Consider the following 24918-nt stretch of genomic DNA (forward strand, 5'->3'; position numbering starts at 1 on the left):
ATATCCTGCCATCCCCACGAAACAACACAGCTCTCATCTCAAAGATGGAGCAGGAAACTAGAGAATGGCCTCCACTTTGGATTATCCACGCTTAACTTGTTATCAACCCACTATTTTCCCCCAATAGGTCACCGTTGCCTGGCCAAAATCACACTTGCCAAATTTTAGTGTGAGATTGGCATCACGCAGTTTACAAAAACCACCCACAGTTGCTGGATGTGGTCATCCCAGTTGTGCATTGAAATGTAGCAGGAGCACTACACGTGCCAAATGGCACAAAGGCAGAAAATGCTGATCAGTGTTCGTCAAACCTGGAAATGATGAAGTTCTCAAATGTCTTTTGTTTTGTCCACAAACCAAAAACCAAACAACGTTTAATGATTTCTTTGTCAATGCCAAATATTCACATTTAAGAAGCCTAAACAATCGGAAATCTTGTTTTAATCATGAAAAAAGCTTCAAACTGATTAATTGATTATCAAAATAGATGTAGATTAATTTAGTATAATATATAATAATATAATAATTAGCATTGCCGACTGTCTACACAATCCCCAACTCGAGGCAACAAGTAACAAGTAACGTTCAGGTTTAGTGACATACAATGTAGACAAATGTAAAAAACAATTTCTTGTCCTGTGGACAAGAAATCAGAATTTTTAACTTGCCCCTGAACAACCGCAGTAGAAAAAATAGAGACATCCTCATCATGCATGGTTGAAACGGCAGTTACCCCAGAGTGTTCAGCACTGGACAGCGCCATCAACCTGAGTGTCATTCATTTCAGCACTGGACAGCGCCATCACAGCCACCTCATCAGGAGCATCATCATTTTTTATCAAACCAACGCTTCATTTTTCTTGGCCAGTTCACAAGCACAATGTACTATAAAATGGAAGTTGTGTAATCAAACAGATATTGTTGTTTTCTTTTTCTTTTGTTGATTCTGTTGCAGCCATTTTTCTTCAAGGAGTTTAAGAGGTCCATGCACGGTGAGCACAAACACCTACTCTGCAGGACTGTTGGATGTTCACGAGTTGCAAAAAGAAGGTGAACACAAAACAGAGTCTGAAAAAAGCTCCCAGACTCTCTGGATGGTACGCACTGGAATAGCAGTGAGCGACATTAATAAAATTCTAACCCTGGTCGGTATAAAGTAGGCAGGTCGAAATGAGTAAGAAAATATTTGTCATGCTTTGTGGTTTATAGATGTATTATGTGTTGAACTATGAACAATTATGATATTGAAAGTGTTTTGGGGGCAAATTTTAGGGCGAAGCCTTTCAGCAATGTTGGGACTATTTTAGGGGCTATTTGAGTCAAAAGCTCACCATACACTGAGCTGACTTTAAAGAAATCCACAAAGTAAAAATACAAGAAAATACAAATAAACTCCTTAATTCCAGTAACTTATAATAGATAATATAATAACTTAATATAGTATTTGTAATTTGTTACTTTCACCCCTGGTTTCAGATCCAGTGTGACCACTGTCAACGATGGTACCACAGCTACTGTGTTGGCCAACTGGGTGAGGAGAAATCATACACTTTCTGTCCCCCATTTTTAACTTTACCCCAACTGGTTGACGCAGATGGCTGCATATCTTTGAGTCTGGTTCTGTCTGAGAGTTCTTCTACTGATGCTCATTGTGAATTGTTGGGTTTCTCTGCTCTTGTTGTCTATGTACAGTGCCTTGAGATAATGTATGTTATGTATTATATAGCCCACCATCACAAACACAACTGTAATTTTGCCATACATTGACCGACCTGCTCGAAAGTGACTGAAAACTAAGTCAAGGGCATAGCACCAAACTTGACCCAACAGGAAGTCAGCCAATTTGAATTTAGCCGCCATTTTGCCACAAAGCAGGAAGTGGCCTCTATAACGTTGCCGTACTTTGACCAATCTGCACAAAAGATACGTAAGATAGAACACTCGGTCAGAAAACATCAGCACGTGCAAACTAAGTCAAGGGCATAGCAGGGTGGCAGTTGCGAGGGCCCCTAAAGTTTATTAAATTGATGTAATTTAGTTCTCAGTGTTCAAATCCCCAAGGCTGTATGACATCAGAGGTTCCAGTGCTCCGTGTTTAAGTTTGACCTTCTCCCACACGTATATGTCATTTTCATATTGAATACTTATAGCTCCTGTCAGAATCTGATGATGAGGTCAAACTCAGAGTGTCTCTTTAGGCGTCTGAGCACTTTATAAACAAGTGAGGATACACAGGCCAATCTGCATGTAGGTGTTAAGTTGAGTTATGGCCATCGCAGGAACAGACGCAGGACATGACCAGGGGAACACACATGAATCCACTCCAGCATGAAATTGAATAATGGTATGGCAGTGATGTATAGCTTATACCAAATTATTTAAGAATTTCCTTTGTATGGCTGTTATTTTCCACACCTGTTGCTATAACTTTTTTTATTACACAAAAAAACAAGTACAAAATAAAGCTTTGCTTATGTTGCACCCAGCTGTGACTGACACTTCGGCACTGATGTACTGCTGGTGCCTGCAAACAGAACCAGCGGGACATCTGGAACACAACAAAACTGAATATCTGGTGTAAATCATTACCCTCCTCTCAGTCAGTGGGGGGTTTTATACGGAGGCAAAAAAAAGAAACAAACACATTCATGGTCACTTTGTGGATCAGTGCTGTGGCACAGTGGAACTCCAGAGGAGAAACTGATTGAATCATTGAGAGGAGGTGTCTGTAAAAACAGCTCAGGAAGAGAAGCAGAGCGGTTGTAACAGAGGAGGACTGCTGGGAAAATAACTCTGTACACTCCCTGACACACACACACACACACACACACACACTCACAAACAAATCTTTGACATGCTCGTCCTGTCAAAACCCAGCAGCAATGATTCATCCTCTACTTAACTTTGGGCATATATTAATCTCCTCTTGTTTGCTAACCCACCTTGAGTTGACACAGCGTCGGTGAGATACTTGCTGTCGAATGATCAAGTGGAGCTGAACGCCTCGCTGCGTCTCCTCTCATCGCGCGGCCTGTACATCCATCTCTCTGTGCGGTGATTAAGGCGGCTTCTCGCACTTGAGTTCCTACAGCTCTCTCCACACTGCTGCTCCAGTTATCATCACAAAGATGGAATCAGTGAGAGTGTGAAGAAATGACTCAGAACACACTTTTCATTTCTCAGTGTTATGACGATAATGATTGGGCAGAATGGCAGTCATATTTCTTTATTTCTCACTCTATCTTTATATCTTAGTCTGCTGAGAACTGTTGACCTTACCAACATCCTGCTCCACTATCTATCTTCCTTTGTGTGTGGGGGCGTGTGTGTCTGTCCGTGTGTGTGTGTGATGCATTGGGGTTAAGAAGTCAGAGCCATTTTTCTTCATTTGCATAACAAACCTGTGCTTCGAAATGCAAAATGCATGCTCTGAGTGGTTTGCCCTTTTTTGGGCTGTTGTAGAAACACAGCAGTGCAAGATGGCATCCCTTGGAAATGCTTATAGTGGGCAGTAAAATATTCGTAGTATATTCAATTTCTGCCAATAAAACCTTCCGAATGGTTCCTCCTGGACCTTGAATAACCCATAAATTATAACAGGATCACCATAGCATTGATATTCTATCTATCTATCTATTTATCTATCTATCTATCCATCCATCTGTCTTTCTATATCCTGGCTCTTTTGTGTGTCTTTCGAGCTGTTTTGCATGACTCTGTTGTCCCTTTTTTGTCTCTTTGTGTTTTATTTCATTCATTCATTCATTCATTCATTCATGTGTGTAAGAATACAGTGTCCCTAAACTCCCGGCCTGTCTGAGCATCAGAGCTCTTATCTGTACTTCTTCATTCTCTATTGTGCCAGTACATCAAATGTCCACAAGGTGGCAGCAGACGACTGTCTATAATGACTGAAATCAGTCTTCACGTGTCAAAAATGTATTTGCCACATACTCTCATAATTTCAGTATGTAATAGTGTGTAGGATAATATGAACTAATGTGACTTTTATCGTAACTTTTATTTATTCATTTATGTATTTGCTCCGAGGCTAACTTGCTCCCATCATTGCATGTGTAGTAGCGATAGTGACCACTGGGTGGCAGTAAATTGCCTAACAGTACAATGTGCTGCAACTAAAAGCAGAAGAAGAAGCTTCGTCGCCAGTGGAGGGAACTTTTGACAGTGTGGCTGATGTAAACATCTGTGCCTTCAGTTTGTGCGACAGCTTTTTAACTTATCAAACGTTTGTTTGTCGTAAATTGACGGACTATTAAACCTCGGACGACGCAGGTTTGTACGCCGCCATTAGTCTTGTAAGCTCCAACTTGAACAGTGTCGTGATATCGCTTCGATAGCTGGTATCACGTTAGCTTAACTTATTCAGTTTACATAGTATGTTAATATTTTACCGAAATAAACCTCTTCTTATGTAATTACTTTCATACCGAAATAATACACTGAGTCAATGCATTGCGGAATTTAGTTTAGTCAGGCCGTGTTTTCTAATAAATATGGTAACATTTACTTCCTGTTTCAACAATTGTGGAAAATGAGTGAAGCTGTGCATTTTACTTTGGCAGGAAGTACATCTGTATGAGCAGTTACACTAATGAAACTGAGCGAATGAAAACATGTACATGAACTGAATGAATGAAACATGTTGACTGACTGTTTATGTATGCTTGAGCCTGTTCCTGATGAGAGGAATGACTGTCCGACACCTAATACAGTGGGTAGCAGGTAGCTCTTCGAGGTGAATGATAGAATAACTGCAACTAGTGAAAAACTAAGATAAAGGTTACTTTGCTGTTGCTGGTCACTTTCACTTCTTCTTACCTTTATGATCTTTCTTGCTTTGTCTAGGGGAAACTATGAGTGGAGAGGAATCCAGGAGAGGCTCATGGAGGGGTGGAAGTGGAGGATGGAGAGGCAGAGGAGGAGGAAGTGGCAGTGGTGGATGGAGAGGAGGAGGCGGTAGTGGAGGATGGAGAGAGGAGGAAGTGGAGGATGAGAGGAGGAGGTAGAGGAGGATGGAGAGGAGGAGGTAATGGAGGATGGAGAGGAGGAGGTAATGGAGGATGGAGAGGAGGAGGAGGGGGTAGTGGTTGGAGAGGAGGAAAAGGTTCAGTAGGAGGAGGAGGATTGAACAATACCTTTTGCACTCAAAGAGGTATGTTCAATTTATCTATTATATACATTTGCTATTGTTGGGACAGAAAAGAAAAGTGTAAAGGGGGGAAAGTATTAAAATGATCAAATAAAATGATAAAAATGTCTTTTTCTCTCTCTCACTCTCTTTCAGCTCTGTGTCAAACTACTCTCGATGCATTGTGTCCATACAAAGGATGGACACTGTACTTCACTGAAGGTGCACGTGTTGCTCTGTTTAACATGATGATACAGGTTGTTTGTAATGGCTGTGATGATTTAGCTGCTGTTGTGTCCTAATGTTTCTGTTTTTATGCACAGGATTCATAGAGAGCTCACCTAGTGTGGAGAAGATAAAAGTCTTTGCGAAATATTTCACTTCCAAGATTCACCTGTATGACAAGGTCAGTTGGTCTGTCTGTTTCTCAGTTTCTCTAACTTTCAGTTTAATAAGTCAACTTTTTATTATTTTTCATATTTGCTAAATTTGCTAAATTTATTTGTGTACAGGATGAGATTGAGCGTCACGGGAGTGTTTTGGTGGATTATGCAGACTTGATCAGAGACAAGATCGTGCATAAAGCCCTTCCTGACCTAATGACAGAGCTGAAGGAACAGCCAGAGTTGATACTGAACTGTTTGGGATTGGCTATTCACCAGGTAAACACACGCACACAGAATTGCTGAAATGTTTTTCATATTATTTTGTGCAATTCAGATCATATACATACTGTTTATTGGTTGTTTCACACTCAGCAGGCATTTGCTAAAATATAATTAATTGTTAAAAAGAAAAGCACATATATGTAATAAACAACAGACAAAAAATTAATCAATACACACACAGCCACACAACGTAAAAGCACAGCAAAACAGTACAAAATCAGAGGAATATGCTGCAAACACCTTGGTTTCAATACAGGCCCAAAAACCCAATCAGGTAACAACGTAAAACAAATAAAAGCAAATTACATTTAGTTCAATTAAGGTTTTGTTCCCAAGGCCTCAGCGAACTTTAACCATGTATCAATATATTTTAAGTAAATAATTAAAATAATATCATTTGAAATTGATTAATAGTCAGTGTATTCACATTCTGTGCTTTGAAAATGAAAAACATTCTGAACAAAATTATCAACTTGATAATGATACTTAAAGTGTGTGTGTGTGTGTGTCTGCGTCTGTGTGTGTCAGGTGTTGACTGTAGATTTGGAGAAACAGGCTGCTGAGTTGCAAGGGGAAGAGCTTCCTGTTGCTTCACCAATCATCAACATCCCTCATATTAGTGCAAGGTAATGCACACAGTGATGCAAAAATGCATTGTGTGACACCTCTGTAGACTTTGAGTGTGTGATGATTATTGTTTGTGTTTATTATCCACAGGCTGTACAACTATGAACCGCTGACTCCATTGCGGACATTGCGTGCCAGTGTGTTTGGACGACTGGTGTGTGTGAAGGGAACGGTGGTCAGAGTGAGCAATATCAGACCTCTTTGTACCAGGATGGCTTTCAGATGCCAGAGCTCGCACACAATGTCTCTGCCACTGCAGCATGGGAAATACGCTACACCTACTAAAGTATGCACTTGTTTCTATTATTATGGTACAATACAATTCATTTTGTAGCCATACAGTCTCCTCTCAGACTACTATGTATATGATTATAATTTTATAGCATTTCATTATTTATAATATTTTTTATTGTGTAGTGTATCCAGCCGGACTGTCGCAGTCATTCCTTCATCCCCTGCCGCAGTTCTCCTCTTACACACACAGTCGATTGGCAGATCATCAAGTAAGTACATCATGTCCACATTTTTGTAAGTGAACAAATAGCCGTGGAAAAACTATGGTGTGTATGGTGTGGCACAAAGGTACATTGTGTGTTTGTCTTTTCTCAGGATATGTTCTGATATGCAAAAGCACATTTCCCATCCCCAGTCACCATATGGTGTTTGTTTTTTCTTCCTACAGGGTTCAGGAGTTGATGGGCGGAGAGCAAAGAGAGACTGGACGAATCCCACGCACCGTCGAGTGTCAACTGACCTCCGACCTCTGTGACAGCTGCGTCCCTGGAGACACAGTTACTGTAACAGGAATAGTCAGAGTCACCAATGATGGTAAGCAAACAAACTTTAGTGCATTACTTTTTGAATAAAAACAGATTACATTCTATTACATTTAAACTATTGTTAAAGGAATTCACACATTGCTGACCGAGTCTATTAGCTCCACATACAGTAACTCTCTGTGTGTTTATCAATAATCAGGTGGTTAGATCTCATGTCATCTGGCAACATTCCCGTGTCGCACACAGGAAGGCGACAGCAACATTGCGCTATTGTCATGAGACAGCTACAAACGGGTTTTCATTTGAGTGAAAACACAGATAAGCACTGATCATACTTACCATGTTGCATATCTGTTGAGAGCTGCTTCATGTGTGTCACCTGACCTCAGACCTCTGTGACAGCTGTCTCACATAGTCTTCACAGTATTCCTGTCACAGACACTCTGACAGGAATAGTCAGAGTCACCAATTATGGTAAACAAACAAATCTTTAGTGCGTACAAGACCACAGTTCTGTTCAGACTTAAATGAGCGTCAGCATTAGTCTGGTGTTCCACGCATGCATACTCGATTTCATATTCCATTCCAACTGTGGCGATTGTTGTGTTATTTGAGTGCTGACTTGTATATGTGACTTGTACAAGTTTCAATGGTTACCATCTGCTTTGTGGTGTATTTTGCAATCAAACTAAAGGTTTATCCGCACCCACACAGATCAACGTAAAAATGGGCAGATGACGGAATTTGTGTCATGTGGACACACACATGCAGAAAGCATGATCCAGACCTTCATCCTACTCGCCCGTGCGCTGTGGCTGTATTCACAAAAACAAAGGGCAGAGCATACAAATAATGTTACATCATTTCTCTTCACGAAGACCAAAAAAGCAGAATAATGATATCAACTACTACAAAATATCCACAGGTTATACACTGTAGCTTTAAAGTACACATACTACAAGGCATGTACATAAAAATCATACTTTTTGAATGCAGGTAGTTCCCGCAGGAATAAGGATCAGTGCATGTTCCTACTCTACCTTGAAGCAACTTCAGTCAGTAATTCTAAAGGTACTGTATTCTTGTTTTGGGCTTCATTTATGCAGAGCAGCTAATCCTGATACAGCATGAAGAGCAACAAGGTGTTCTTTCTTCATTCTGCGTAGGTCAGCAGTCCAAGTCAAGCCAGGGATCGAGAGGGTCCGATGAAGTTCATGCTGCGGGGGAGGAGTTCACCCTGAAGGAGCTGTATGCCATCCAGGAGATTCAGTCACAACCTCACTTGTTGAGGCTCATAGTGCAGTAAGATATTTATTACATACAGCCTTACTAACTGATAAAGAGTTAATACATTTTGCCTCATGTCAACATGTAGATTTGACCTAAACCAGTGTTACACAAACTTTTTATGTAAGACCCACTATTTGAGGATGAAAACAAAGCACAATTCTGAATATAAATTGTGATCTGAATATTTTTACTGCCGTTTCTGTAATGACTAATATTTGTTAGTTTTTTGATGTAATGTTTGTACAGCATGGTGTGTCCTTCCTCTCCAAACAGGCTCAGTCAAGGAATACTGTCAGACCTGGCAAAGGGAGCATTTGTGTGCATACAGCAGCAGAGCAGGAGCGGGCGGGGGTTAGAAGTGTCTGAAAAGCCATGTTTTTTTAAAAGTCGACTTTTCTCCTGAAACTTTTTGTGGCTGTTGTTTTTGTTTACAGTGTTCTTTGTTTACAGTCATGTTACATCCTGAGAGATGAAAGATGATAAGACCCGAAAGACGTGTGATAGAAAAAGTGCTACATATAGCTGCACTGTCTGAATGAGTGAATGGTTGTAAATGGGTGAACTGCAAAAACTACAGTGTTAAGGAGCGTTCAGTGGTCATCAATACTGAGGGACAATTTACTCACCAAAACCATAGTCAGGGCCATAATAAGAAATCATCATCAAACACTCTGATGTTCCTCTTTCAGCTCTTTGTGTCCTGTCATCTATGGTCATCTGGTGAGTTGTTTCACTTCAAAGCACCTTAGACAAAATGAAAAACACCTTATCAACAGGAAATTTCTCTCCAATTACATGAATATATGTCCTGTGTTGTGTGTTTGTAGCTGGTTAAAGCTGCGCTTGCATTGACTTTGTTTGGAGGCCGACAGAAACACACAGATAAGAACAGCGTTCCAGTCAGAGGAGACCCACACATCTTGATGGTGGGAGACCCTGGACTGGGAAAGAGTCAGATGTTACAGGTAACACAAGGTGGACACAAAGCACTTTGAACAGAACAATTTTAATAGCCTCTTAGAAACTGTTTCCGTGTGATAAAATAAACACTTAAAATTGATATATGCACTTTGTGTTTGTGTTTTCCTCTGTGTAGGCAGTCTGTAATGTGGCTCCCAGAGGAATTTACGTATGTGGCAACAGTACCAGCACCTCAGGTAACTGCACTACTCTCAGCATTGCATTTTATATATTTTTTTGCTTACGAGAAATGTCAGTATTTTACTTTCTTCTTTTAGGTTTAACAGTGACTTTATCCCGAGATGCAGGAACAGGGGATTATGCTCTGGAGGCTGGAGCTTTGGTGCTGGCTGACCAAGGTACTGTATGTCAAAGAGTGCAAACATTGGTTTGAAAGTGTATTGTTCCCGTCTGTGTTGATACTTTACTCTCTACTCCAGTAGGTGCAAAACTACTTGAAAAATATGCATCATCTAATACTGTAAATCTTTTCCTGCCTTGTTGTTTTCTTCTGTGGGCCTCATTGTCATTTATTCTCATTCTTCTGTTTGTTCTCTTTAGGCTTGTGCTGCATTGATGAGTTTGATAAGTTGGGCAACCAGCAACAGGCTCTTTTGGAAGCCATGGAGCAGCAGTCAGTGAGTCTGGCAAAGGCTGGAATAGTTTCCTCGCTACCTGCCAGAACGTCAGTTGTAGCTGCGGCGAATCCTGTAGGAGGACATTACAACAGATGCAAGACTGTGTGTGAAAATCTGAAGTAAGTTAGTTCAGCAGTTGCTTGGTAAATTAAATTTTCTGCAGTCTGAATGTCAGCTATATTATTCTAACTATACAATGTAGACTTACTACAACCTAGCAAGACTTTAAATTAATTTTATAAGCTCCTGTAGAAGCCAAAAATCAATAATTTCTACATTAACTACAATTCTCGGTTACCAAAGAGCTGCCATGATTTCCCTGTATAACATGCTTTAAACCCTATATACATACACAACATAACCTACAATATATTTCAACACAGTATAACATGTGGTTTATGGGATTGCTTTTTGAATAATTACACACTTAAGCCAAGGTAGTTTTTGTTCTAAATGTAATGTTGTGATTCTTCAGCAGGTCAGCTTAGTTTTTGGTAGTCACTGATGCGTTCTTTTCCCATACATCTGTATAAATTCAACTTACAGTTGGTTAACCTTCTCTTTAGAATGGGCTCAGCTCTCCTCTCTCGCTTTGACGTCGTCTTCCTTCTCCTGGACATCCCGGATGAGTCACATGACCGACGCCTGTCAGAGCACGTCATGGCAAATAGGGTAGGAAAAGGCCGAACCAGCAGTGCCGTAGTCGCCAGGACTGACAATCAGCTGGACACCTCCATCCTGCTGGAACACTCGGACTTGCCGCTGTCTGAGCGTTTGCAGGTGAGAAAAGATCATATGAGGAGAAGTTGTTTCAGTCCAAAAATCCTTTGTTTTTATGCTTTAACAATTAGTGCTCATGCAGTAAAGATCTGTGACAAAGACGCACCCTTGGTAAATTGCCGTGGGAATAATACACAACTCCTTATATGGACATCCTGTGGGTGTTTGTTTATACGTCACATCTTTAGACTTTAAAAAATGTGTTTTTCAGTCTTCTTGAGTCAAAGTTATGATTGGGCAGAAGTCACAAAATAGATTTTTATTAAAAAACAACATAAAAACAAGCCAAGCCAACTTTGAACTGTGTCGTGTTTCCAAATCTGATTTTAAAATGTTTTGAGTACTTTTTGCTCAGGTGTGTTTATATAGTTGTGAATATATAGTTTGCACATTTGTGAAAAAAAGATAAAATGCACTTTTTGTTGCACATTCTTATAGCCTCTGTATACATTTTAACAAAAAAGCGGCATTAATGCTCTAAGAGTTAAATGTGATTTTCCAGGTTCCTGCAGGTGAAACTGTAGATGCCATTCCGGCCTGCTTGTTAAGGAAGTACATCAGCTACGCTCGTCAGTACGTCCGTCCTGTGCTCTCTCCTGAAGCAGCACAAATACTTCAGGACTTCTACCTGTCACTCAGAGCTCAGGCTCACTCTGCTGATGCCACGCCCATCACCACACGGCAACTGGAGTCCTTAATTAGATTAACTGAGGTAAGATGTCTATCATCCATCACACTGTGTAATAGGCACTTAGTTAAGACTGAATCGCAGTCTGCTCTTTCTGTACTTCTGTCTTGTACTTCAAGGCAAACAAATCTTATTTTTCTAACTGGTGTCCCAGCACTTACTCTATTTGGTTGATTGTTTTTGTGTAGGCGAGAGCCAGATTGGACCTCAGAGAAACAGCTACCAAGAGTGATGCTGAGGATGTGGTGGAGATCATGAAACACAGGTGTGATAATGCCAACATCCTTGCTACTGTGTCCATGAAATACCCACCACAGTTCCATTAAGCTCAAGATGATTTCCTCAAACAACTTGATTTGTAAGATAAACCCTCCAAAATATGAAGACATTCTTGTTTTTCATCACATAATATGATAAAAAGCAGTAAATTCTTTCATCTAATAAGCAGGAATGAGGAGGCTACTTGGCATGTTTACTTGATGAAATGGCTTGGATAATCTCCAATTGTTGATTTCAAATTATTCTTATGTTGAAGTTACACACTGCAACTTTTTTATGTAGCTTCCAGTGTTGTTTTGTAGTCCTTGTTTTCCATCTAGTAAGACTTTTGTGTTACTTGTGCAGCTCTGGCTTTGTACGAACTGACAGATGTGAACTGTCTCTCTCTGGGATTATTTTATTTTTTGTCAGTCTGGCTGATACATATTCAGATGGTCTGGGCAATCTGGACTTTGAACGTTCTCAGCTTGGCTCGGGCATGAGTCAGCGCGGCGCAGCAAAACGACTGATCAACGCACTGCACGCACAAGCACAGAGGACCGGTCAGAAGCAGTTTGACCTGCAGACGCTTCGATCTATGGCCAACAGACTGAACATCAAGGTGAGAGAAAAGTATACAGATGCACTGAAATACACATGACACAAAGTTTAAATATCAAGATGTCATTTTCTTGATAAATTAAAATAAATCTGCTTCATGCAATATTATAGGTTTTATGTTGATTTGAGGAATATCAGCTCATCATAGTGTGTGGAATATGGTTGACTGAGTTTTCACTTGCATAAATTCAATGATATGTCTGCTGATTTTTTTGTTTCTCTTGAAAATAGTCATTTGGAATGAATGGAATATTGTAAGGATAAATAATCTACATTTGTGCTTTAAGTATGAGTGTAGGTTACTCCACCTATCCTGAAATTACTATAAACACAGTCCTGAATCACCTCTGCCTATTTAGGTGATGGATTTTGAAGCTCTGGTGAGTTCTCTGAATGAACAGGGTTTTCTACTGAAGAAAGGAGCCAAGCTGTACCAGCTGCAGACAGTTTGATCCCCTACAATCAGAACAGATCGCATCGGCTCCTAACTTCAGACCTCATTACAAGGTCGGTATTTGGGATTATTAAAATCTCTGTGTAGATGATGAAGAATCCATTATCTAGATCACTTCAGTTAAAAAAGTATAGTCTATTAGTCCACCTTTTGAGGAGACACATTTTGTCTTTGCAGGACCTGGCAGCAAACCCTTGAAGTGACTAACACAAACAAAAAAAACTTCAGAATAAACACATGTATGATTGATCATACTTTTGATTCAGGTCTGATGACATTAGACATTAATGGCAATACTCAAGACACTACTTTTAATATAAAAGTATATATTAGTATTATTATTACATTAAAAGATACATGTGAAAACATCTCATATCATTACTTGCACTGTTATTTTATCAGTACATAGCTCACCGTTTCAAACAAAAGCTGGACCTGAATTAATTCTTCTTATATTTTCAAACTGATGATGCCTTGAACACCTTAGGCGATGTGTGATTATTATACTTTGTCATGTTGAGAGACATATGTTTTCCACACAGTGCTATAGAATTGTATTGGGTGTTAAGATTTCTGATCAACAGTAACCTAAACTAGGCTACCTGTGATGTCGACCTGTTTTTAGGTCCATATGGAGTTTTTAGTTACTGACTTTTGAGTCGTTTTGAATTGCTCAAGTTGTAGTTTGGTGATCTCCGAGTCTGCACACTGTTCATTTTCCTATCTCAAATTTTTTCTGTATGTTATGCACTTTATTGTTCATACATTGTATATGTGTATGTATATCTATATTACTGAAAACTGAAAAACTGAGTTAATGGTTTTAACCTCAGGTAAAATAACTTTAACATTTTACTTGAGTGAGTTGCTGTTAGAGAACATATTAATAGATTGTTGTTTTCTGTACAACCTAATAAATACCGGTTTTGTTACTACATCCTTCATATCAAAGATATAAAACCTTCCTCTGTCTTTCGTTTCCTTTGATGAAATGGAGTTGTATTTTCAAAATAAAAGCCTGGTGAAGCAAAGCCTCGTTGGCGATTTTACGTCGTCGTGCACCGTTCCTCTTTACGACAACATGGAAGCCTTCTGAGTTGAGAGCAGAGTTCAGCCGGGAACCTCTCCGCTCGGACAGTCACGCGGCTTCACTTAATCATGAAGTCGGCGACTCGGTAACGGAGGTGTCGATGATGATGATGACGACGATGTGTCTTCAGAGGTTTGTTAGTGTTCGCTGTGTGGTGTCCGCGCGCTGTGCGCGTGTGTGGCGGCTCGAGTCAGCGTCATGGCGGCACAGACACACACCTGTCACCGAGTGTCTGAGGTTCAAACGGTCACAGGTAAACGGCTCGTGGCTCTTGAAACTCAAAGGGACGAACAGTCGTGTCGCGTGCTGGAGTGGGGTCCTCCAGCGAGGGAATCCGACTGTGTGGCATGAGCCAGGAACTGCGGCTTTGTACCGGGGAAGTCACGAGAGGTCGGCGGTCAGTCTGCGGTCTATACTGTCCACCAATGCTCGTGGTCTTTGCAGCGGAAAGAAGGAGACACCGGACAGCTCTCCGGAAGCAGACCGGCCTGCAGCCGGTGCAGTACGAGGACACGGACTGTTCAAATTTAAAGAGCTGGTGAGTCTGTAAATGTGTCTGTCATTCTCCTCTAGGAACGTGTCATGTGGGAACCTTTAGTAAAGAAAAAAAGTAACCTGACAAGACGTTTTAACAGTGGTGTGCACACACGTCAGGTGCAGTGGCACAAGTGAATAGTGTATGTATATATATCTATATAGATATACTGCTTTTGAGCAGATGTTTGGTAACCATTATCACGACTTTTCTACATTATAGTCCAAATTTTAATTTTGGGCATGGACATAAAAAAAAAATGAATGAATATGTCTTTTAAAAGGGGCTTTACCTGGTCATAGGCAAAATAGCTGGTACCACCTGGGGTTTATCCGTGCATGTGTTGAAGTCTGGACAATACAGTTACCTGTATGTTTGTTCAAATGTATCATTTTAGATATTTAGATAATCTCAATGACATGCCTCCTACTCACTACTCATTATTTCAGATATCCAAAACTTCAATCTATCAAAAGACATATCAATATGGGGTTTGTAATTCAATTAGATTTGAATATATCCACAATGGATACAGGTAACTAAATTAAACTGCTGTAATAATATAAATAATACTATTATTTATATTATTATATTAGTATTATCATACGATCTGTAACTCCAACTCAGCTTCACGTCCTCTGGAATTGTGACTAGTCATACTGAAATTTGAGTGATGCATGAATGGAAAAAATGGAGCATATGACCGAGGTAGAACAATGTATGAAAGAATAATTTTTACCACGGAGAATTATACATTTTTCTTGATATATAACCAGTATGTTGAACATCATGTCACAATATTTTAAAGTGTGCAGTGCACTAGAATAAACAAATATACGCACAGCATGAACAGAAGAAGAAGCCTAATCTTGTAAGATGCTCTGCTACAGTTGGAACTGACTCCATATTAGTGTAGCTGTTGAGAACAGAACTGTCCTCAAAAGTCTAACATTTACACTAACTAAAATGTAATGATCTAGCAGTACTTAATGATACATTTTATTTACTTAAAATTAGTATTTTGTATATACACAGATCATCCACAACAATAAAAAACATGTGGTTCAGCGCAGCAGTGCAGAGGATTTGTTGTTGCATACTTTGTCCACTGGAGGGCTCTGTCATATTGTGTATTTTTTTTCACTTGTAAAATGTGTATTACATCTAACATAAATCTATCAAATGATGCATTACTTTGTGTATTACATCTAACAAAACTCTATCAAACGATACATTACTTTTTGTAACTTACAATATTACAATTATTTTCCGAGTGAAAGAAAATAACGTGTCTCCTCATACTATCAGTGAAATCTTTGAATAATAATAATAACTTAGTTTATACAATTTATTCCACTGATTTGATACCAAATATTATTGGAATTGGTAAAGGCTGAGTTGTGTACTTCTGTGAGTTATCTCATTTATTAATCTGTTATTAACTTGCTGTTAATCTACAAATGAATGTGTGTGTTTGTTTTCTGCAGTATGAGAACCCCTGGACCATCCCCAACCTGCTGTGTGTGTGTCGTATTATGCTCGCTCCACTGCTGGGTCACCTGATCATCCAGCAGCACTTTCACCTCAGCCTGGCTCTGTTCACACTCGCTGGAGCCACTGACCTGGTAATCTATTTACAGCCTGGAGCTACATACCTGTACACAGGTGGACAGTGCAGACACTCATTTTGTCTTACTGTTGAAACTACTGGTATTCTTTTGGATTTTTTAAAATGTATTTAATGTTCTTTAAAAAAAGAAACTCTAACTCTAAACTCGTAATATCATAATAGCAGTGGCAGTTGCTGGTTTTTGTAAGCTAATTTCAGGCCCAGTTTCATAAATTCTGCAAACGAACAAGTAGAACAAGTAAACGCGATAATTATGTAAAACTGAATTGCTGTGATAGTGTTTTTATTTACAGTGTATATGTACAAACAAAAATGGGCAATATCTCCAAGCAAATAACACACAACAACCAGCTATTTGTCTATAGACTTCCCTCTCAAAATCCACACAGGACTGAGGCAGAAAACCTCCAGTGTTGTGTATGTTTCTGCAACGCTGTCAATAAAAAAAAAAAAAGTTTTCACCTTTCATACAGTTCCTCCAATTATCATGCAGATTGAACATTGACTCCAAGAGAAGCTGAGCTTCCATGAAAGTGACGTTTTTTTCCCATTTGTGTAATCACCGTCGAGCTCGCTCTATTCCGTGCTGTTCCATAGAGAACAACTGAAGCTTAGCTTCAAGTGGTTTAAATGCGGAGTCTGCTACGGGAATACGAAAATCACATAAGACGATCCGTCATCGGTGCTAAACGGCTGATTCTGAAAACTAAACTAGTGACGCATTCTAGCGCACGTTTAGTATTAAAATGTAAATAGAACATACAGTACATGATTTGACGACATTTCAGAGGAAGCTGATCTTCCCTTACTGTTGTAGAACAATCGCCACAAAGTGTTTTGGTACCAAATCATCCATCCATCCATCTTTTTCCTCTCTATCCTCCACACACTAAATTGACCATAGGCATGTGTGTGAGAGGATGTTACTAAATCATAATAGACATTTTACAGAGCTTGACACCATCAGTACAATATTACACTTTACACTTTTACAGTGTAAAAAGTGGTGGCTCATTTTGAATTACACATTTGTAATATCTGGCTTGAGGATGCTAAGGAAATATGTTAACGATGCAAATGAATAGATTTGTGGACCATGGACGTGTACTATGAATTCATCATTGTATATGAGGGTTATTGTGTATTTTGTTGTCGTTGCGTATCAAGTGAAGGGATGAATTGGTTTGGCTTAAGACATTATGGAATGACAACATTTATGTCTCTGAAATGCTGTTTTATTTTGATGTATTACCTCAAAAACTGAGCCAATGTGTCCAAATTTGTTTTGAAAACATATTTTTGAGTTACAATGTCAAGATGTTTGCTCATAGATTATTAAGCCCAAACTATCATGTAAAACTGTGCCTGAGTAAACACAATGAAAGGCTGTTGGTTCTGAAATGATTTATGTTCAAACTGTGACTGTGAAACCTGCCATGCATCATTTTTGTCATAAAATGAAAAAGTACACAGTATTTTTTGATATGTCTGTTTGAAAGTAAGCAGCAATGGAGTTGGCTCGTTCTAATGTGTAACTGAAAATGAACGTCTGCGGTAAACATAGAATTTCATTGCACTGAATCATATCTAATCCGTTATCTTATCTAAATAGTATCATAGCCCATGTGTCTAGATTTATATTGTGTCGTCTTCTAAGAGTGACATGCCTCCACTACTGATGAGGATGACCTCTAACTTTTAGTAAACACCCAGTGTTAGGCAAATACAATGTTCAGATGGAGTATTTCAGTACACTCATCAAATGTCTTCTTTGTTTCTTTCTTTTTAATTAAAAAGCAACTATTGGAATGTCTTCATCTCTCCCCCTCTCTGTCTCTCTTTCATCTTAGTTGGACGGTTACATTGCCAGAACGTGGCCAACTCAGAAGTCAGCACTGGGCAGCGCTCTTGACCCACTGGCTGACAAAATCCTCGTCAGTATTTTATACATCAGTCTCACCTACGCTGGACTTATACCAGGTATTGCATACTCTGTTGTGAGTGTGTCATATTTGCTTCCTATCTTAAGTGTATTTGATGATACATTTCAGTAGCAGGACAACCCTTGGTAAAATTAGATTAAAGTTGCATAATCTGAATTTCGTATTATGAAGTTAAGGATAATATTGTTGTTTGTGTGTGTGCGTTTTAGCAAAATTGCATTGATGACATTGTAGCAAAAGTACAAGGAAACAACATGGAAGTTAATCATCATTAGTTAATAATTAATCCCATCATATCCCTCTTACAGTTCTCCTGTGTGGATGTTTTATGGATGTTGGCGTTTAATAGTTAAACCCCTGTATTTCACTGGACATTTAATTCGGATTTCCGCCATCCTGTTGCATTCCTTGACAGTTCTATTAATGATAACACATACAAAATGATTGTTTTCCTCTGTTTCAGCTCCACTGACAGCTCTAGTGATTTTCAGGGACATTGGTTTGATAGCTGCTGTCTTCTGGATACGATACAAGACCGTCCCTCCTCCGGTGAGACACGTCACGTTGCACTCCAAACATCCTTGACATGTTTCTGTGTTTAATAAATTGAATTTGAAGCAGTTGATGGGTTTTTTTTGTTTGCTTGTTTTTCTTTACATGAATTCCCAAACGTAACAAGTGATAGTAGTCTGTGTCAATGTCTTATTAAACTTATTAAACTTGCTTTTTTTTCCCGCAGGTGACACTTGGTAAATTTTTTAACCCCTGCTACACCACAGCACAGCTCAAGCCCACGCTTTTCAGCAAGGTGAGACGCATACACTTACACATAATGAACCACCCACTCAATACAGTGTGGACCGAGCATTTTGTACATTACAGCTGTAAAGTGGAGATTAGGCAGCATTAAAGTCTTACACTGTTAATACCAGTCACCAATCACTAGCTGATGATCTGGCACACATCATGGCGTTATTGTCATTATGATGAGGACTTCATTAATTTGGATTATTATTATTGTGATTATTTACTGTTAGTTTCTCCTACATTATCTATTTTATTTTATACAGAAACAATAGGAACTGTCAGTCAAGTAAGCTAATATCAATGTCTCACACATACCCGTTCACCATCATACATGCATATGTATAGATAATCATCCATAATATTAATCAACAAATACAAGTTTTTTGTTTGCGAGCAAAGAACAAATCAGGGAGTGCAAAGAACAAGTGTATTTCCAAACAATAAAATACACATTTTTTGAATGACTAAATCGATGTTTTATTTGCATCTGAGAAAGTGTTGTTTGAAAATATTGACACAAATCTAATGCCATACAAATGTCATCATAATGTCATGTATATGATTGAATTATTGTAAAGGGATAACTGCTGCAAATATAAATATTGACACATATTCATGCTCTGAGCATGAATTTAGAGTTGCAACTAACGCAATTTAGAGCTGCAACTAACGATTATTTTCTCGATTAATCATTTGGTCCATAAAATATCAGAAAACCTTAAAAAATATTGATGTTCTCAAATGTCATGTTTTGTCCACAAACCAAAATGATTCACTTTCAATAATTTCTTTGTTATCCAGAGCAAAGAAATGACGAAAATATTCACATTTAAGAAGCTTAAACAATCGGAAATCTTGATTTAATCTTTAAAAAAGCTTCAAACTGATAAATTGATTATCAAAATAGTTGTCGATTCATTTAATAATTGATTAATAATCGATTAATTGTTTCAGCTCTACATGAATTTATCTATTATGTGTCCACAAAAACATTAGCATTTTTAACAATCTGCTGATCAAATGCTAATGTTTTAATGGTGTTTCCATGGACATTGCGTGAACTCATTTGGAAATGGTTTGAATGTAACGGACTAATATATTTAAGCCTTAAGTACTGCGTCTGTAATGTACAACCAATATTATTTGTGTAACTTAGTGTATTTATTTTTGTTTGGATTTAGCCACAATGCGTTCCTGTTACTCGTGCAATGAGTATTTCGAAATAAAATACTGATGTTACTTAAGATGCCATTAGACTGAATGTGACACAAGGTTTTTTTGACATCACAACGTTTTTATTGTGACCAACAGATTCTGTTTTTACATGTTTTCTTCAGATGAACACAGCCATCCAGCTTTTATTAGTCGCAGCCTCTCTCGCTGCTCCAGTCTTCCAGTATACCGACAGTGTAGCGCTGCAGTGCCTATGGTAAGCCACAGTTTTATAACATACACATAGACACACAGTCACTTGACCTTAATATATAGAATGTCCTTTACTTTGCTTTGTTTTGTTTTTTTATTATTACTATTATTGTTATTAATGTGCAGAGCATTTTGAGTCCAAATGGTTTAATCTCAGTCAAGCACATAAATGCTGTTTGTTCCAGGAGAGCATTGAGGTTAAGAGCACTGACTCATTTGGGTCTACAGCTCTCAGTGAGCTGAAGCACAAAGCAGACTCAGGACAAACATTTGACGGTGTCACGGTAACCTACATTTTCATACAAAGGTACTTGAGCAGACTGTTGAACTGACTGCCATGTCTGACAGGTCCCACATTTAGACTCAATTTTCAGCCTCCCCTGCCAACGAGAATTAGTCTGTCATGATTCATTTAGTGGTACTTGTGCAACAAAACTGCACAACAGTCAGTGTTTGCTGTAACTGGAAAAATAAATACAATGTCCTCAGGTTTGAGGAAATCTGTGTTCTTTTTTGTTTCATTATTGACTTAGAGACACTGACATGTAGCCGTTTTCAGACACAATCTCAGGATGATGTGTGGAGTTTGCACTTCACATTTGGGAGATTTTTTGAGAACCTCCAGAGGATCCAGCTGAGAGGTAGTTAGGGATGAGTTGAAATGATACTTGCTATCAGTCTGACATGATCAAAATAAGTGGAAAGAAAAGCATTCAATACGATCCAAAAATCCTATATTATCACATGCTTCATGAAAAATGCATGTTGTGGGCTGTTGGTAAATCAGGGTTCCCATGAGTCCTTTTTAAAGACCCTTGAATGTATTTGAAATTGCCCTATATAGACATGGGTCAAGTGCTTGAATTTTAGTTAATTGAAGTCAAGTTGATTTGGGTAAATGTCTCCCACTACCGACTTTTGTATGACGCCCTCCTACTGTTTCATACACACTGCATTGCTTGATGTACATAGACTAGGCCAATTGGTTGCACTGGATTTTACTTGGGGGTGAATACATACTGTGTGCACTCAACACTTTTCAGAGTTATATTTGTAAATCATTTTGAGAACCATGTCATTTTTTTCCCCCCACTCTGAAATCTGTGGTTGTAACGTGACAAAATGTGGGGAAGTTCAAGTGGGTTTAAACCTATGCAATAATGCCCAAGCTTCAGTGCATGTCTGAAAGCAGCTTATCTAATTCCATATTCAGAATATAATTTACTTCTTGTCAGTGTGTAAGAATTATACCCCATTCCTAGTAGGCAGAAAGTCAGTTTAAGATGAGGGTTTTTACCAGTGGGAGTGTGCTCAATCAGCATGACCTTGCAATGCACATTCATCTTCCATAACTATTAGTTATTACTATTCTATTCATATTTGTAGCAAACCTTACTTTTTAACAACTTGGGACTTTTCTCAATTTTTTATTTCATCAGTCTGATCAATTGAAGGTCTGAAAAAAAAGATATAGAATACTAACCGCTGCGACATTGTCACTGAGCTCCCTGGGCTTATTTTTTTGGTCGTTCTCCCAAGCATGTCAAGGAAGTATGGTGGCCTTTGCATACCAAAAAGGCTTTTTTTCTTTTTCTGCATAGTAATCTTAAGTTTTAAAACACAAAACATATGCTTTTTATTTTTCAAACATTTGTTTAAAATGTGTAAAATTACATTTTAGAACACTACACCACACACTAATAGTTTCCAACGCAATGTTTCTTGTAATATTTTACTCATGAATGTTTGTTTGGATTTAAAACACACTGCAACAAGTCAGCTTGAATGAATTAGTTTGAATAACAATATGTCGTGTTGCAGGTATGTGACGGCGGTGACGACAACAGCATCAGGCTACAGTTACTGGCACTACGGCCGCAAGACTGTGCGGGAGCTGAACACCAGGTCACGGTGACAACCACACACACACTCGCAGGACACGCACACACACAGGAGAAACAGCGAAAAGACGTCGCACAGACACTGAGCAACGGTGGTAAAAGTCTTACAGACAGTTGGGAAGTTTTTCTGGAGCGTTGATGGCATATGTCACCGTGGCAATGACGCACGTGGGCCAACCAAGGTCGTGCAGATGTTTTACCTCAACACACAACCGCAGCTCTGCCACCGAGCAGCTGTGGTCAAGAGATGCACGCATAGATAAACATACACACACGTATCAAAATATGTGTCTAGTCATTTCGCAACACCTTCTATTTTTCTTAGTTTTTTTAACCATGAGGTTATGATGTCATCCTTATCCATGTCACATGATTGCCGGTTTTGTAAAGCAATGATTTATGATTAAAAAAAAAAAGAAGAAAGAAAATCTCCTCCTGGGTTTTTTTAATGCGTGAGACCATTTTAGCTGCTGTTTTTTCTGTTATGTTATAGATATTTAGGTAAATGTCTCCTGCAGCCGATGAGCCCCTGTTTGTTACGACAACGATGTCAAGTCGTAATTACTAGCACTGTTGTGGGCACTGTACGCCGTCTCCCTCCACGGTTGACGAGTAATGTAAGCTGGAGAGAGAGAGCAAATTACGTGATGCCTGGGAAATGCAAATTCCAAGATCTCTGGCTCACCAAAGAAAATTACAAGGACTGACTTGCCCAACATCCCAAGGACAAGCACTTGGCCAGATGCAGAGCGTGCTGCAAATCAACAAAAGTGGACGCCATAGGCAAAGCGGCTCTTACCAGTTGCCCTCCCATCTTAAGCTGTGTCGGCACATTTAGTCCTTGAATTTGAGGCAATTGGTCCTAGAAAGTCCTTGAAAGGTCCTTGAATTTGATGTCAACCATGATGTGTGACCCTGTACAGATGATGATGTGTTTGTCATCAGCATGAACGTGTGTTCGATCAAAAGTGGAACTAGTCGTTAGCTCATGCCTCGTTATTGATTAAACTGTTACTGCTAAATGTTTTGTATAATTGTCAGGAAATGAAGTGGTCAGAAATGTCAACCTCAGGTCTCCACCGCGATGTGACACTACTTCACTCAAACTCAAGACACTCAGGATAATGTAAGGATGCTACTTCTTGACAAATGTGCACAGTCACTGTTTATTTGCACAACACTTTACGCACAACTTTAACACAAACACCCTTACACTCACACATCATAGATATGACAAACACATTTGTCCACACACCAGTTTGCAAATGAGGAAACACTTTAATTGACCTTACTCTGAATAAGAACTTTTAATTATCTCCTTTGCTAACAAATTCACTAATTGATTGTCTTTTATATTCCTGTTCATGTCCCACATCTGCATTTTGTCCAGTGCTGTAAAAACTCCTGCTGCACTTTACAGTCTGAATAAGTTGTATGTATACATGTGTATATGATGCAACTAAAACTGAAATGAGCTAACACAGGTTTAAGGTCAGAGTCTTATTCACATCACTGTCAGTATTGGATTATTGCTGTCTTTGTAAAGAGTGTAAGCCTTAATGCGGGGGCCTCAAACTCAAAATGACCTGGGGGCCAGTGAACTTCTAGTCTCGTCAGTAAGGAAAAAATGGTTTAGTGATTAGAAATGAAAATGATATCTCGATAATCCATCATGATGTTGCAATTACAAATACTTTTTGTATAAAAAAATACCATTAAAATACCATTTCAAAGTAAAAGTGTTTGTTTTGATATAAAGTTCACGACATATTTATGATGCAAAATAAATCTGTAAATAACAAAAATAAAACGGAATTAAAACATTAAATCAAAATATACATCGAGACAATTGTATTTTAAACTCTAGACAGGCTTATATATAATTAAAAGTTGAGTGTAATCATTCTATCATTCTCATCATGTCTATAAAAGGTCGCAGGACATTGACTGGTGGGCCGTATGTGACCCCCAGGCCGCGAGTTTGAGACCCCTGCCTTAATGTAATACCTACAGTATTATATATATATATATATATATATATATATAATATGTTGTATAAGTGAACAACATATTCAGGTTAAAATGCAATAGCTAATGTTCAATGTTGATAGAAAAGATTCATTAAAAAAATTGCAATGAAGTCAGAGACTTTCATTCATCCATCCATCAGGAGGAAAGAAATAAGTGCCAAGTAAGTTAAAGAAGGAACGTGCATGAGTAGAGAGAGAGAGAGAGTGCTCAAGATGAGTTGAGGGTTAGTTAAGTAGTGGTAAGGGATTTTAGAGAGAAGGTGTTTTTGAAAGAGAGAAGTCTTAAGATATAGAGAGACTGTGCTGCTCTGACAGCATGGGGGGGAACCACAGAGGAGAATAATCTGGACTGAGATTGTCTCGTGTGCAGGGAGGGAGACGGTGTTCATTGGAAGAACACAGTGGTCGAGTGAGTTCAAGTTCAAGGGTTACGGTTAGGGACTCGGAGGTCTCTCAGTAGGCGAGGGTCAGTGATTTGGGCCGTCATGAGCAGAGGTTGATGAGCCGCCGAATGACGTCTATGGCTTGTCCTTTTCTGACAATCACATGAGGAGATGGAGCCAATCCCAGATATGATGAAGATGATGATCGTAATTGTTATTCACTCTTGAAATACAACTGTTCTTGGTCTCTGTCTTCTCTCCT

The 24918-nt window shown here is 38.9% G+C and overlaps 2 protein-coding genes across 2 annotated transcripts; both read left to right on the forward strand.

The window, feature by feature from the left end:
- The first annotated feature begins 574 nt into the window (after positions 1 to 574).
- mcm8 (minichromosome maintenance 8 homologous recombination repair factor) lies at positions 575 to 13961 on the forward strand. Its single transcript, XM_044046322.1, has 23 exons — positions 575 to 1050; positions 1477 to 1531; positions 4867 to 4949; positions 5104 to 5173; positions 5306 to 5371; positions 5473 to 5555; positions 5662 to 5811; positions 6346 to 6443; positions 6535 to 6730; positions 6862 to 6947; positions 7127 to 7272; positions 8220 to 8294; positions 8390 to 8525; positions 9203 to 9233; positions 9341 to 9478; positions 9610 to 9670; positions 9752 to 9832; positions 10035 to 10230; positions 10678 to 10891; positions 11394 to 11603; positions 11768 to 11844; positions 12270 to 12459; positions 12818 to 13961. Exons 1-23 carry the CDS (start codon positions 1027 to 1029, stop codon positions 12908 to 12910), a joined length of 2559 nt encoding a protein of 852 aa, XP_043902257.1. The 5' UTR covers positions 575 to 1026; the 3' UTR covers positions 12911 to 13961.
- Positions 13962 to 13968: 7 nt separating this feature from the next.
- Positions 13969 to 24383, forward strand: crls1 (cardiolipin synthase 1). The gene is made up of 7 exons (XM_044045814.1): positions 13969 to 14540; positions 16025 to 16162; positions 18018 to 18147; positions 18574 to 18659; positions 18850 to 18918; positions 20255 to 20346; positions 22164 to 24383. Exons 1-7 carry the CDS (start codon positions 14103 to 14105, stop codon positions 22255 to 22257), a joined length of 1047 nt encoding a protein of 348 aa, XP_043901749.1. The 5' UTR covers positions 13969 to 14102; the 3' UTR covers positions 22258 to 24383.
- Positions 24384 to 24918: the final 535 nt, after the last annotated feature.

Source organism: Solea senegalensis, linkage group LG15, assembly GCF_019176455.1.
Source record: "Solea senegalensis isolate Sse05_10M linkage group LG15, IFAPA_SoseM_1, whole genome shotgun sequence".
Lineage (NCBI taxonomy): Eukaryota > Metazoa > Chordata > Actinopteri > Pleuronectiformes > Soleidae > Solea > Solea senegalensis.